This window comes from Macrotis lagotis, chromosome 5, assembly GCF_037893015.1.
Source record: "Macrotis lagotis isolate mMagLag1 chromosome 5, bilby.v1.9.chrom.fasta, whole genome shotgun sequence".
In the NCBI taxonomy this organism is placed as follows: Eukaryota; Metazoa; Chordata; class Mammalia; order Peramelemorphia; family Peramelidae; genus Macrotis; species Macrotis lagotis.
Window position 1 is genome coordinate 201,002,195 of NC_133662.1, and position 16,471 is coordinate 201,018,665.

Sequence of the window (16,471 nt, forward strand, 5' to 3'; positions counted from 1 at the left end):
ACACCTCACTCTCCAGTGCTCCACAACTCAGGGATAAGAAACACTTCATCTCCTGGCTTGGTGAATGTTTACTGGCTGTTTCCTACGACTGGCATGCTCTCCCTCCTTGCCTCTGCCTATATTGACTCCATTCCACTATTTTAGAGCATTATCTAAAGTTAAACTGTTTCTATCTTCTTTGACATCTCTTCATTAGATTGTGAGCAGGGTCTGTTTGTACAGAACTTAGGACAATGTCTGGCACAGATCCTCATGTCTGTTGATTTGATTTGAAAGACTGAAGTGAAGAAGGAGAAGGAATGTAGAGCTCAAGAAAGAGCCATTCAGCCATCTTGCATTTATTATTATTATTATTATTATTATTATTATTATTATTATTATTACTACTACTACTACTGTGTTTCTGGCACTGGGTAAAAGATTGGAAATACAAAGAAAAACAAAAAATAGTCCATCCATTCTAAGGAGTTCACAGTCTAACAGAATAGTCAACTTCTCTATTGTAGTTAGAGCAGTGAGTGACAAAGGGAATGGCATAAAGCTTGGAAGAACAGGCTGGCATTAGATGGGAGAGGATTTGAGAGCTTAGGCTAAAAAGCTTTGTAGATCATCCTAGTGGTAATCCTCTCTGTGAGAAGATCAGAGGCTAAAGTGCCTTCTAGAAAAATGGACAGACCAGGTCTAGAGTTTCTCCCTAGCCTTGCTGAGGAAGAAACTTTCTGCTACGACCAGGATAACCAAGAGAGATGAAGCTGCGATAACAGGGAGAAATAAATAAAGGAGGGGCAGCTAGGTGGCGCAGTGGATAGAGCACCAGCCCTGGAGTCAGGAGGACCTGAGTTCAAATCTTACCTCACACACTTAACAATTACCTAGCTATGCGACCTTGGGCAACTTACTTAACTCCGCTGCCTCACAAAAACTAAAAGAAAAAAAGAAAAGAAAAAATAAAGGAGATTTATAATTATAAAGAGGTGTTTTTACTTCTTTTAATCTAATCTGACTTCAAATTATGCTACTCTTAGAGCTCAGCACAATCATCTGCACACAGCAGGTAGTTAATAAATGCTTGTTTCTTCCTTCTTTCCTTATGTACAGTAATGAGAACATATTTTGTTGTTTTAAAATAAAAATTATATTGGTAACAAAGATATAACTGATTTTAACCCTGTGTTAATCTACACTGTCTCAGTTACTCCCAAACTGATCACCAGTTTTCACTGCATTGAAACTCTCTGCAAGTTCACAGGGATATCGGAGTGTCAAGTCCAGGGGCCTTTTCTCCATCCCCATTCTCCCTGACATCTCTGGAGCAGCCTTTGACACCACTCATCATATTCTCTTCCTTGGTGCTCTTTTCTCTCCTGGTTTTTCTTCTCTTATCTGACCACTCCTCTGTCTCCTTTGCTGAATCTTCTAGTTCATGCTTCTTTACCATAAATGTCCCTCGGGGTTCTGTCCTGGACCCTATTCTCTTCTCCCTCTATTCTACTTCTGGTGATCTCATCACTTCCATGGATAAAATGACTGTTTCTATGGGGATGATTCTCAAATCAGTCTATCTTGACCCAAACTTTCTGCTGACCACCAATCTGGAATCTCCAATCATTTCTTGGATATCTTGAACCATATGTTCAATAGTTAGCTGAAACTCATCTTGTCCAACATGGAACTCAAGTTTCTTTTCCTTTCAAACCTCTCCCTCTCTCATCTTCCCTATTACTTACAGTCCCTCAGCTCACAACTCAGGGGTCATCTTGAATTCCTCACTTGTTCTCTCTTTTCACATCTAAGCTGTTGCCAAGGTCAGTTGATTTCCCCTTTGTACATAGCCTTGAAGACTATTCCTTCTCTCCTCTGACCCTGCCACAACTCTAATTCAGGTCCAGGCCCTCATCAAACAAACGACTGGACTAATGTAATAGCTTGTTGGTAAGTTGGCCTGCCTTGAGTCTTTCCCCACTCCAATTTATCCTCCACTAAGGCCATTAAGTAGTTTTCCCAAAGTGTAAACCCTACTCTTCCCCTTCTGCTCTATTACCCTCCTGGATTTCCTTTAAGTCTAACTAAACTAAAATTCCACTTTTGTACAGGAAACTTTCTTCAACTTCTCTTAATTCCCATGTCTTTTCTCTATTAACTATTTGTTATTGTTATTTGTCTTTTGTTCTTGAAACTCATAACATCAGGAAGATAATGTCAAGACATGCAAGCAAACTGGACTTGAGTGAGGGGCTGATGTTCAAAGTCACCAGTCTCACTTTCTCCTCTGGAGCCACCTGGGTCCAGGGACAGATTTGGATCACAAGGACTGGAGATGACCCTGAATACAGTGAGAGAAAGTGGTCATTCTTTTCTTATCACTCTCTTACCTATCTCAGCCTTAATCTCTGAATGGGCATTGCCTCAGTCAAACTGAAACCTGTTAAAAATTTTAATTTATCTCTTATTTATCCTGTATATAGCTTGCTTGGTGCATAATTATTTGCATGTGGTCTTCCTCATTATATTCTTTTTTGTTTTTCAGGGGTTTTTTTGCAAGGCAATGCCCAAGGTCACTCAGCTAGGTGATTATTAAACATCTGAGGCCGGATTTGAACTTGGGTCCTCCTGACTCCAGGACTGGTGCTCTACATCCACTGTACCCCCTAGCTCTCTCTCTCTCTCCCCCCTTCTCCCCCCCCCCCCCCATTAAGCTCCTTGAGGGCAGGGATTGTCTTTTTGTGTTCAGCACTCAGCATTCAGCACTCAAGAAAACAGTAAGCACTTAATGAACATTTATTGGTTGACTGGCAACCTAGAAGACCATGTTATCTGGGACAAAGAGCTAAATTACAGTCAGAAGTAGCTTCTATAGGGCTACTTTCAGAAACCCAAATCTACAAGATGATAAATATCACAAAGGGTCAATTTACTTCTACCATTAATAAAAGGTTTAAATTCGATTAGTGCTAATATCCCTAAGTTATTTATCAATTTGTACCTTTATGGCTCCAAGAGCTCCAATTGCTACTTCTGGTGGCAATATCACTGGTTTGGCATAGGTACCACCAATCTAAAAAAAAGAGGAAAGCAGAGAAATTGGGATTTTTGAAAAAAAAAATACTCTAAAAATTTTAAAGGTTTTTGCACTTATTTATTTTTATATTTTTAGATGTAAAGATATGAAGGAAATTGAATTTAAGAGAAATGATTATTTTTCTATTTTATTAGTATCAGGATTCATGATTTTTTTCTTTTTACTTGCTCATTCAGGGACCAGCCCTTTCGGGTCAACAAGTCTCTGAAGGGCAGAACCAATGAGACAGGCTTAGGAATATTCTCCTCATTCTAGGTGGACAACCGCAAGAGTTTCCTAATTAAAGTATAAAGGTTTAATTCTGGCTCTAATAAGCATTAAGCTCATGCCCTTGAAACTTCCCAAGTTTCAACTTAAGTCTGGGAGGAGATGGATCCATTAGACTAGAATAGATAGCTGGAGGCAGCTGAGTCTCTTTATCAAGCATTGAGAAGTTGAAAGGCTCTCAATCCACCTCCTCATTATGACAGTTTGCCCCCTCATTGACTGTTCATCAACCTGGGTTGCTCTCTCCCATACCCATCAGGGCATTCACTTTTCTAAAGTTATTTAAGCATCTGATTATCTCTGTTGTTTGTCTTTGGTCAATGAGTGAGACTACTGACCATCAATTATTATTTACTAATCTAATTAGTAAATTGGTTATTATTACCCAGAAACTCTGTCTCTTGGAATTTTCATTTATCTCGAGTTCAAGACATATATGGACTAACTAAAGAAATTGGGGATGTTTAGTGAGGAGAAGACTTGGGCAAAAATGGCAGCCAAATTCAAGTATTTGAAAGATTATAGAATAATGAGACTTGTTCTATGTGGCCCAGGGAAGATTTCTAGGAAAAATGAATTAAATTTGGCAAGAGGCAAACTTAGTATTGCTTAAAGAAATACTTTCCAGTAGTTATTTCTAATTCTGTTCAGTTCTGAAATTTTGTGACTCAGTTTATAAATATGAATATTTTAATTATTACAGTACTCACTGATCCAATGTTAGACAGTGTAAATGTTCCCCCTGTGATATCAGCAGTTCCCAGCTGTTTTGCAGAACCCAGCTTCTGCAGACGATTTAATTCAATGGCAATCTCAAACACACTACAGAGTTGAACATTTTTCACATTGGGGACAATAAGCCCTTGTTCAGTATCCATAGCAATTCCAATATTATGAGAAGCCTATAAAATAAAAATGACAATAGTTCTTTCACCAACTTAACAACTGAACAACAAATTAGGGAAAGATAATTACCTCCCTGTATTTCCCTAAAAGGAGGCTGCCCTCCCGCCTCTAAATCCTATAATCTGTTTATAAAAACCCCTATTATTTCTCCACCCCTACCCCCAAATAACAATTTCAGAATAAAGTTTTAAGTCTATTCTAACTCTCAGGCCACTGAAACAATATCACTTAACCTAGAGATGGTTCCAAAATCCAAACCACATTTTAGATATCACAAACTGTATTATAAAGCAGTAGTTACCAAAACAATCTGATGTTGGTTAAGAAATAAAGTGGTGGGGGCAGCTAGGTGGCGCAGTGGATAAAGCACCAGCCCTGGAGTCAGGAGTACCTGGGTTCAAATTTGGTCTCAGACACTTACTAATTACCTAGCTATGTGGCCTTGGGCAAGCCACTTAACCCCATTTGCCTTGCAAAAACCTAAAAAAAAAATAAAATTAAAAAAAAAATAAAGTGGTAATAGGGCAGCTAGGTGGTACAGTGGATAGAGTACCAGCCCTGAAGTCAGGATGACCTGAGTTCAAATCCAGTCTCAGACACTTAATAATTACCTAGCTGTGTAGCCTTGGGCAAGTCATTTAACCCCATTGCCTGGCAAAAACCCAAAAACCAAAAAAAAAAGAAAAAGTGGTAGAACAGTGGATTTGATACATGATATGCTACAGTAAATGACCATAGTAATTTAGTGTTTGATAAACCCAAAGATCCAAGCTTTTGGGATAACATCTCATTTTTTGACACTAATGGTTGGGAAAGCAGGAAAAGAATATGATAGAAACTAGAGAAGCAACATCTCATACTGTAAACCAAGATAAGGTTAAAATAGGTACATAATTTAGATATAAAGGGTGATAACATAAGCAAATTAGGAGAATTTGGAATAGTTTAACTGTCAAATCTACTGGCAATGGAATAATTTTGGACCAAACAGGATATGGAGAACATTACAAAATATAAAACTGATAATTGTGAATATATAAAATTAAAAAGTTTTGCATAAATAAAACCAATGTAATCAAAATTAGAAGGAAAGCTGAAAAATATTGTTATGAATGATTCATGAATACTTAGTCCAGAATGATTAAAATTTTTTTATTAAAGCATCTTAATTAAATGGCACACCTCTCTCAAGAGGGGAGGGGTGAGAATTCCAAAAACATTAGGTCTTTTATGCAGTTTGAAAGGCTTTGTTCCTTCCCCTTTGTGCCAATCATTGACTTGGGTCACAATCTAATTGATACATTGATCCCCACATATTTTCCCTGCCCTGCTCATTATACTAATGAGCAAGAACAGCTACATCCTTGTATGGAAAAACTTTTACAGCAAGTACCTTTGATAAAGGCTTCAAATTTTAAATATATGAAGAAGTGAGTCAAATTTATAAGAATTCAAATCATTTTCCAAATGAAAACAGAATATGAACAGATCAAATTATCTATAATCATAAAAAATGCTCTAAATCAGTGTTGATTAGAAAAATTCAGATTAAAACAACTCTGAGGTACAACTCATATCTATCAGATTGGTTAATATGCTGGAAAAAGAAATTGATAAATATTGGAAGGGATATGGAAAAACAGAGACACTAATGCACTGTTAGTAAAATTGTAAACTGATTCAGTCATTCTAAAGAGCCTTTGATCTAGCAATATTTACTACTAGGTCAGTATCCCAAAGAAATTTTTTTTTAAAAGGGGAAAGAACCATTTGTACAAAAGTACTGATAGCAGCAATTTTTGTGGCAGCAGGGATTGTCCATCAATTGGGGAATGGCTAAACATGCTGTGGTATATGATTGTAATGGAATATTACTGGGTTATAAGAAATGATGAGCAGGCTGATGTCAATAAAACCTGGAAAGATTTCTATGTACTGATACAGAGCAAAGTGACCAGAACCAGGAGAACATCATACACAGTAATAGCATTACTGTACTATGAACAACTGTGAATGACTTAGCTATTTTCAGTACTACAATGATCTAAGACAATCCTAAAAGACTCATGATGAAAAATGCTATCCATATTCAGAGAAAGAAACAATGGCATCTGAATATGGACCATGGCATACTAATTTTCACTTTTTTGGGGGGGGTTTCTTCCAAAAAAATGACTAACATGGAAATGTTCCACATGGGTGTACGTGTATAATCTATATTAGATTGCTTAATGTCACAGGAAGGGGGAAGGGAAGGGAAGGAAGGATAGAATTTGGAACTCAAAAAAACCCAATAAATTAAAAAAAAATTTTACATGTAATTGGGAAAAAATAAAATACTATTTTAAAAAAATGAGAAGAAAGATTTTCTATGCATTAAGATTTTCAGAGAGGATTCCCTAACAACTCTATATTTAACCATTCTAGAACTGATCTTTCCTCCTATAGGAAATAAAGAGTTAAATATATGACACTGCTAGAGGAGAAACAAGGGAATTAAGCCACAATATGGAGGAGCAAAAGGTCTAGATTTTGCCTTCCGCTAATAAAATACTAATGAGTATTTTAGATGGTGCAGTCCAATGGGAAGCAGTCTGCCCACTCTAACATCAAGTTCATTTTCCTTCTGGGATGGGGAGAGACTGGGAGCCCTCAGGGGAATATATGGGTCTAGATAAAGGACAGACATGACAATATTGGGGGTTTGCCTTCCTACAATACCCAAAATAATTTTGCTTACATGGAAGTACAAAACAAAGAGGGGTGTGGCCTGAGTCTGGAAGACTGAATTGTACCTAGAGGTAGAGGAAGGAGAGCAGTTAAAACACTAAAGAGAGAAATGAAACCATTTTGACTATTTAGTGAGCTTCCTAGGATTCCCTTAGGTTGGTTTTTCCCCCTTCATTTTCTATGGGGTGAAATAAAAGTTGTTTAAATTACAAAGAAAAAAAAGCAGATATCTAAAGCAGATATTTTACCTTAACAGGTAATTTTTTAACACATGTAAAAGTGGGCTTTCCCTACAAACTTCTTTGTGTCAATACTTTGAGAATGTTTTAATGGGAAAAAAGTGTCTGTGTGTGTGTGTGTGTGTGTGTGTGTGTGTGTGTGTGTGTGTGTGTGTGAATTCACACTGATTTTTTTCAATACTGATTTTTTTTGCCTAGGCAATGGCAATACTGATTTTTTACAGTAGAAAAGTAATTTTTTTAAAAAGTATTTTCATAACAAATCCAACAAAGCACTAGAGTTTACATAAGGGAGCTGAAATAAAATCATGTTTTTGGAGATTTCTTTTAAAAATTCAAAATAAATAAAATCTTTCAAAAAAAAGAAATCATTTCAGCGGCAGCTAGGTGGTGCAATAGAGAATCTGCCTGGAGTCAGGAGGACCTGAGTTCAAATCCATCCTCAGACATTTAATAATTACCTAGCTGTGTGACCTTGGGCAAGTCACTTAACCCTACCACCCTGCAAAAACTAAAAAAAATTTAAAAAATAAAAATGAAATCATTTCCCTTCAATGTCCCTCCCCTTTCCTTCAAAGTACTTACCTTACCTGTCTCATGCACTGATAAAAACAAAAGTTCTTTAAAGTAATAAAACCCTTATTTCCAAACATGATCAATTTTTTCCCATATTATTTGTTACATTTATCAAAAGTACTCTATCAGCTTCTTTCAAATACAAACGCATTTAAGTCATTTGCTACAAGAGGACTATTTCAAACAATGCTGAACAAACCTTATATGTTATATTCTGGCAGTTTTCATCCACTGAAGCATTGAGGATGGGAAATTGAAATAATCCCAAAGATGCAGCCTGGAAAACAGGAAAAAATGCTATCTTTAGTCATTTAAATTGGCTAAGAATAAGGGGAGGGGAAAAATAAAAACTAAAACTTTCGTTTTATCTTGGGTCTAATTTCTTGCCAACAACACTAATAGGTGACACTGATCTCAAATGTAAACTTCTGATCTTACGGAATAAGATAGCTCTTATCATTCAAGAAACAAAGACAAGATAGTTTTTGAATGTTGAAGGGACTTTGAGGATGAGAGATGTGGAAATGTACAATCTCTAGGAAGATTTCTAAAATCTAAGACAAAATAAGAAAAAAGAAAAAATGAAATCTAAGACAAGCCTTCATATAAATATAACATTAAGAATTTTGTGGACCAGGGCAGGTAGGTGACACAGTAGATAGAGCACTGGCCCTGCAGTCAGGAGGACCTGAGCCCAAATCTGGGCTCAGACACTTAATAATTACCTAGCTGTTGTGACCTTGGACAAGTCACTTAACACCATTGCCTTAAATAAATAAGTAAAAAAAGAATTCTGTGGACCTAGCAATTCTTTGAAAGGAGAAGTTCAGATGGTGGTATTTGAGGGTCCTACAAGTTTCAAGGATTGACATGTCCAAGGAATTGCTTTCCATGGTCATCCTCCTAGTGGTAAACCTCTCTATACTTACCTTGGCTGAGACTCAGAAAACAAAGTCTGGCATTAAGTTTTGAATTAAAACCTTTCCAGAATGGAAAAAAATCTACAATTTAAATAGATTTCTCAAAAATTGCAATAAAAATCATACACACACATACAGAAATAAAAAAATCAGGAAACTTCACAAGAATGCTAATGATTAAAAATAGTAAACAAAAAATGTCATATAAAATATACAAAAACAGCATCAAGAAAAGTATCAAAAAAAAGAGAAGGAATACTTTGGTATAATAAAGTAACTAATAGCCAAAAAAAAGGATTTAAAAAAAAATGGAATGTACAAAGAAATATAAAAGGAAATAAGTAAAGAGAATTACCTGAAGAAAATAAAAGGCATAATACCGAATGGAAGTGGAGAAGAGATAAAGATGAGGATCTTCAAGATAATTGCAATTCTAGAGAATTTTTTAAGAAAATAGTATGTCGGGTGGCTAGGTGGCACAGTGGACAGAGCACTGGCCTTGGAGTCAGGAGTACCTGGGTTCAAATCTGACCTCAGACACTTTATAATTACCTAGCCATGTGGCCTTGGGCAAGCCACTTAACCCCATTGCCTTGAAAAATCTAAAAAAAAATAAAAAAAAATATATATATATGTCATGATATTCCAAGAAACTATAAAAGAAAACTTCCGAAAGTATGGAAGTTGTTATAATAATTAGAAAAGGTAGAACATAGAACACTAATAAGAAGAACCCTATATTCAGCTCATCCAAACACAACAAACATTAAGCTATGGTTATGAAGACAAAGAAAAAATCCTTCTGTCCCAAAATCAAATTATTAAAAAAACATTAAATTAAAATAGGTTTTTTTAAGAACAAGAATTGAAGAAGAAAATTAATTAGAACAAATTAAGGAATATATAAGATTAACCCTAGAATTTATTTCCCTGTAAAACTAAGTACTCTTATTGAAAACAAAAGTTCATAGGTCTTATTTAGTTCAAGAACAGTTTGAATTACTTCTAAAGATCTAACTTTTAAGATCCTCCACAATCTAGTACCTATCTTTCCAAACAAGTTACATCACTCCAGACAAACTAGACTACTGGCTGATGCTGTGTCCATTTCCAAAGAATGCATGAAATATCTTTCCTCCATATCTCCACCTTACCTAATCTTATTCTTTCTTCAACATTCACCTCAACTGTCATCTACTCAATGAAGACTTTATCTTTTTCTTCCATCTTCCTGACTTCATGAGCAGTTCTCTCTCCTCTGACAAATCTAATGCTTTGTCTCTAGTAAACCTCGATTTTTATACTGGCTCTGCCAGGTGCTATGTAACCAAGGGCAAATCAATTAACTTTTTAGGCCTTCAGTGTTTTCATGTGTAAGATAAGAGGGTTGTATCAGATGTCTCTTAGATCCTATCTAGCTCTCTAACATTATGTGGTCTCCCCAGGTTTCTATGTTCTCTTCTATATAAATGATCTGCAACAGCTCCACCTGGATGTTCCATTGGAATCTCAAATTCAACATGTCCAAAACAGGATTATATTTCTCCCCCAAAACCTTCCCTCTTTCAAACTAGTGATGGCACCATTCTAGTTACCCACCATTACCTTGGAATTATCTTTAATTCTTTCTTCCCATTTTAATCTTTATATTCAGTCAGCTAAGTCTTACTGATACTATTCCATAATACCTTTCAGATCAAAAAAAGAATAGCTAGCATTTAAAGTGTTTTGCATGTGTTTTTCAAAATGTTGAATATATTACTAATCTGTTCCCTTCTCTCCACTACCATAACATATCCCCAGTTCAGGGCATTATGACCTCTTTCATGGATTACTTGAATAACCTCCCAAATATTCTGCACACTTTTTCAATCTTTCACACAGTTGTCAAAATGATATTCTGAAACACAAATTTGACCATGTTATTTTCCTCCTTCTCCTTGCACATGTCCCATTCAAGAAATCTACCTGGGTTCAAATCCAGCCTCAGACACTTAATAATTACCTAGCTGTGTGGCCTTGGGCAAGCCACTTAACCCCACTGCCTTGCAAAAAAAAATCTTCAATAGCACCCACTACCTCTAAGATAAATCCTAACTTTTCAACCTGGCAAAGAAAGTTCTCCACAATCTGAGACCCACCTTTATCTCCAGTTGGAGCTCACATGAGCCCCCTCACACTTTTTATTCAAGTCACTCTGGTCTGTGGCCCATACATTTTACTTTTCTTGGGGTCTTTATACAAGCAGTTACCTCAACATCTCCACCACCACCACCCTGCCCCACCATCTAGGAATGCTTGCTTTCCTCTTCTCCCCGTCAAAGCATTCTTAGTTTGTCCTCAGGTGATGTGATGCCTTCCACCTAAGCCTTTTCTTGACACCTCCTCATTTTTAATATGCTCTCCCCTCTTGACATTACTTTATATTGCTTTGCATATAACTTGTCTTTACAGATGCAAATGCAGGATACCCAAAGAGTATAGAAGCTCCTAAAGATAAAACCATCATTACTATTAGAAATAAAATGCTAAGAACATTTTTGTTTGTACTTTATATCTCCTACAAAATATATTTTATATATATATATATATGTATATACTAGGTGCTTAATTAATGTTTAATGAAATGAACTGAATAAATCTAAGATTATATAATCCCGTCAATATAGATTAAGACAACACTATAACTTAGAAAGAATGATTAGATAAAAGATAGCAAGGAGATACTTAGATTAAGATTTCTTGGGGAACAAGGAAAAAGGGTAATTCACAAGAAATTTTAAATAATATGTTTGAATGATTGGGAATTCCATATTCAATGTACTATAATTTTGATAAATTGAATTTCACATGCTCTATATTTGTTGTCTCTAAGACAAATGAATTCTCACCTTCAAGAAAAAAGGCATAAAAGACAGCTTAATTCCACGGGCCAAAGCTATGGGTTTTAATTCTTCTCGTAGCTTAACCAGTTGAGTAAGGTCAACCTCATCACAATAACCAAAATGAGGAATCTTCAGAGCCACAGTCATGGTCTTAACCATAGCTTTCTCAAAGCCTGGAAAAATTAGAACAACTATTTATTAAAAAATTACTCTATCAAAACATTACATTTTTATATGTTTATTTTCATTTCAAAAATGGCATCTTTTATTTTCTTATGACAACTATCTTATTTTACAAAACCTACAAGCCACTGATTTTGGAACAACTAAGGAAAATTTACCTAAAGGTACTGGGTATTGTTTCAAGTGCTTTTTGAAGGTGAAATATTCATTAGCTGAAAATTTAAACAGATAAGCCTCTTTTTTACTTTTAATTGTCACATGAGGACTGTTATTTACAATGATGCAGACAGTCCCTAGATGTTTTGAATGACTCAGTAAAGAAACCAAAGTATGCACCATTCTGAAAACTTGAATTTGAAAGGAAAAAGTTGAAATCTTGTATGCCCTTCAAATAAAACCATAAATAGACCTTATATTTTAAATAAATTTGCTCCAGTACTTCTCAGTAGAAGTTATCAAAAATTTACTTGTTTAACTAATACTTAGATGAAACTTGGAGAAAAATGGGAATCACAGTTATTTTATAGCCTCTTTGATGAACTAATCCCCTAATCACCTGGTGGTCCAATATCAGAAAGTTTGAAAACCTTGTTGAAGGAAAAACAAAATATAATAAAGTATGAAAATATAGAGCAAAGTAAATAGTCTGTCTCATCAACTGTTGTAACTAATTGTTCTCCTTGATTAAGATGCTCTGCAGTCTTCTGAAGAGAGACTTCTACTAAAAAAATCTTCTTTTACATTTGTGAAAGTATTTGGATACTTCCCCTGTACTACCCCTGAATGAGGACTGTTGTCTTATAATAAATCCTGCCAATTGCATTGCAAGTACTCCCCTTTTCTGATTTGGTCGATCTTTCTTTCTCTATGCTTCCTCCTTTCTCCTGTGGAATGCTTTACTTTTCTTAAGTCTCTGCAAAATGTTAATGATTGACTGTAAGAAGGCCTGAAAAGTAAAAAAAAAAACCCAAATCTGTACCCCAGAAAGCTGAAGATAACTTGGTGAAAGCAGTCTTCCTTAGGAAGTAGTAAATTTCTTACCTTAAGTTTGGTCTCCTACTCATCACCCATAGTTATCAGTCTCCCACTGATGGATACTTTACCTGTTAAGGGCTCTGTTCTGTCTTTGCCTGTAAATTGTTTAGGTTTTAACACTGGAACAGGAATAGACTGAGTTGTTTCAGATTTCAATGAAGGTGGGATGATTTCAGATTTTGGTGATGGAGGTAAAATGGCTCCTGTCTGCTTTGCCAAGTAACTGAGAATATCTTCTTTAAGGATTCTACCATCTTTTCCTGTTCCAACAACTTCACTCAGTTTTATCTGAAAAGTAATGTGAAACAAAAATAAGATTTATATCAGTTAGTAAATTAATCCTTTCTCAATAGAACATAGCTAAACATTGATATCTTCATTATATAAAAAAGGATTAAAGATACATTTCATACTTCAGTATTTCTCACTCAAAAGATATTATCTTTTCACTGTTTTAGTTTGTCTATGTGCTAAATTATAATTTCAAAATTGCCAAAGTTAAAACTCAAATGATTTAAGGTTTCAGTCATTCAGATATACATAACTATTACTGTACTTCTGTTATGGAAAAACAGTAACAAAAAATACATGACAATTTGAAAACAATATTTGTTTCTTAAATCCAACAAATTTTTACCAATTTATTAGTTAAATAGAAGTTTAACAATGAAAAGAATCACCAGATCAAAATTCTCAAATATCTTCTCATTTTTTTTTCGTTAGATGAGTATATAAATGGGGCAGCTAAGAAGCACAGTAAATAGAGCACTGGCCCTGGAATCAGGAGGACCTGAGATCAAATCTGACCTTAGACACTTAATACTTAGTTGTATGACCTTGGCCAAGTCACTTAGCCCCATCACCTTGCAAAAAAAACCCAAAAAAACCCCCGAGTATATAAATAATCAAAAATGTTCATATTAGAGGCACATTTGGCATTTGAATATCTTAATTACTGGTTTAAGGATGGTTGTTTCAATTGGGAATGTTTAATCTGGAGAAAGAGACAAGCAATGATAATTTCAAAGTTTTCAAAAGCTGTCTTGTGGAAGAGAGCTAAGTTTTATTCTACTTGGCTCCAAAAGAGAGAACTAGGATCAGTGGGTAGAAATTGCAGATACTCTGCCTTGTACAGACCACATCATGAAAACCGTATTTAGTCCTATATGCCATATTTTAGGAAGGAAACTGTTACAAGTTTTCTTTCCAAGGAACCCTTCTGGAGGAGGGCAACTCAGATGGTGATAGGGACCATGCCAGAGGAGGACTGGATGAAGGAAGTGGGGATATTTAACCTGGAGAAAACAAAGCTTAGGGAAATAAGACAGTTGTCTTCAAGTATCTGAAAAGCTACCAAATGAAAGTGGGCTGAGCCTTGCTCCACTTGGCTCCTGGGAGAACTAGAATCAAAGAATAGATGAGAAGATATTTGGGAGTTTTGATGTAGTGGTTCTTTCCATTGTTAAACTTTTATTTAGCCAACAAATTGGTCAAAATTTGTTGATATTTAACAAATATCGTTCTCAAGTTTAATGTCTATTTTCATTTATTTTTGTTACTTTTTTCCATAACAGAAATACAATAGTAGTTATATAGATCTAAGGAACTGGAAAGAAGAAAAGTCTCTTTTTAAAAAAAAATTCAATTTTTAAAATTTTGAATTTCAATTTCTCTCCTTCTCTCCAGGCCCTCTCTTACACCCATTGATAAGACAAACAATGTGATATTCATTAATCATGTTTAGTCATGTAAAACATATGTTCATATTAGTAATGTGGTAACAATAAAGAAAATTAAAAAATGCTTCATTTTGCACTCATCTGTGTTCTCTTGGAGTCTTTGGAAGTGTCATGGATCACTAATGATCACAGTGATTAAATCTTTTCCTTCACTTTATATTTAAGTTTTTCTTTTTAAAAATTAAAAATATATCAGAATGGATTGCTTCAGTAGGGATTAGATTCACTAGAGGTTGACTGGAGGGCTGAGACTAAATAACTCATTGAGGATGTTAAAGAAAGGATGTTCTGAGATTCTGTAATCTTAAATTACAAGGAGAAAGGTTTTGGCTCAACATAAACTTTCTAACAAGAACTTGTTTGAAAATGGAATGGAGGGGTGGCTAGGTGGTGCAGTGGATAGAGCACTGGCCCTGGAGTCAGGAGTACCTGAGTTCGAATCTGATCTCAGACACTTAATAATTACCTAGCTGTGTGGCCTTGGGAAAGCCACTTAACCCCGTTTGCCTTGCAAAAACCTTAAAAAAAAACAGAATGGACTTTTTCACATATTAGTAAGTTCACCGTCACATACTGCTTGTGGTTTCACACAATAGTGAGTTCCTCTTTACTGGAATGATTTAAACAGAGGCTAAATGTTAGGGGATGTTATACAGGAAATTAATTTATTGAGGGAGAGACCGGAATAGAACATAGGATCATAGATTTAGACCTGAAAAGGAACAAAGAGTCGTCTAGTCCAAGCCTTGATTTTATAGATCATAAATGAGAGACCATGAGAGGTCAAATAACACTGTCCAAGGTCACATGGTCAGGATTCAAACCTAGGTCCTCAGAATTAAAATCAAATTGCTTAAAACCTCACAATGTATATTATTGTAGGCCTAAGGAAGAGGTCTAAGTGATGTCATGGCCCTCAGTCTTGATGCTGAACCTTAAGAATCCCTGGGCTTTGCCATTGTCTGTCATTATATCCTGGTGGTCTAGATCAACAGACCTTTTTTCTGTCTTATATTTCAATTCTCTCATATGTGCTGATTCATTATCCCTTTCCATTTGTACACGCAAAGCTTAGCATAGAGCTTGACAGTATTTTCATCATAAGCTCTTAGGAACGTCTTGGATCAATGTATTATTCAGAATAACCAAGTCATTATTCACAGCTGACCATCATGCAATATTGTTATAACTGTATACAGTGTTAATTTCACTCCAGGTCAGTTTATGTAAGTCTTTCCAGGTTTTTCTGAGAGCATAATATTCATCACTTCTTATAATATAATGGTATTCCATCAGTCATATAATACAACTTGTTTAGCATTCTCCAATTGATGGGTATCTCTCAATTTCCAATTCTTTTCCGCCACAAAAAATAACTGCTATATTTTTGTAACTATTGGGCCTTTTTCTTTTTCCTAATCTCTTTGGAATGCAGATCAAGTACTGTGAGGTCAAAGGACATGCATGGTTTAACAGTTTTCCAAATTACTTTCCAGATTGGTTGAAACAGTTCAAAATTCCATCAACAGTGCATTATTAGCATCTCAATTTTCCCACATCTCCTCCAACATTTGCCATTTTCCTTTTCTATCATATTAATCAATTTGATAGGTCATACTTCAGGGTTCTTATAATTTACATTTCTCTATAGTGATTTAGAGAATTTTTATATGGCTGATTACTTTATCTGAAAACTGATTACTCATATGCTTTGACTGTTTATCAACTGGGCAAAGGCACTTATATATTTGGGAAGTGAGGCCTTTATAAAAGAACCTTATTATAAATTTTTTTCAAAAGTATGATTTCTGTGTATTTCCTTCCATCCTATCCTCTTCCCCTGCTCAGTTTAATCCTATTCTTTTTCCTTTCACTCTATCCATCCTCAAGTGTTTTGCTTCTCAGTACTGCC

At 35.3% G+C, this 16,471-nt stretch overlaps 1 protein-coding gene and 1 pseudogene across 1 annotated transcript in view; one reads left to right on the forward strand and one right to left on the reverse strand.

Annotated features, from left to right (window-relative positions):
- LOC141488297 (enhancer of rudimentary homolog pseudogene) overlaps positions 1-16,471 on the forward strand; it is a 74,376-nt pseudogene that overhangs the window by 13,013 nt on the left and 44,892 nt on the right.
- The window catches only part of DBT (dihydrolipoamide branched chain transacylase E2), a 76,645-nt gene that overhangs the window by 4,845 nt on the left and 55,329 nt on the right, over positions 1-16,471 (reverse strand). Inside the window, exons 6-10 of the mRNA XM_074188264.1 lie at positions 12,889-13,108; positions 11,609-11,775; positions 7,997-8,074; positions 4,057-4,248; positions 2,984-3,055 (exon numbers count right to left, since the gene is read on the reverse strand). Coding sequence (XP_074044365.1) covers positions 2,984-3,055; positions 4,057-4,248; positions 7,997-8,074; positions 11,609-11,775; positions 12,889-13,108 — 729 coding nt within the window. The remainder of the gene's footprint in view (positions 1-2,983; positions 3,056-4,056; positions 4,249-7,996; positions 8,075-11,608; positions 11,776-12,888; positions 13,109-16,471) is intronic.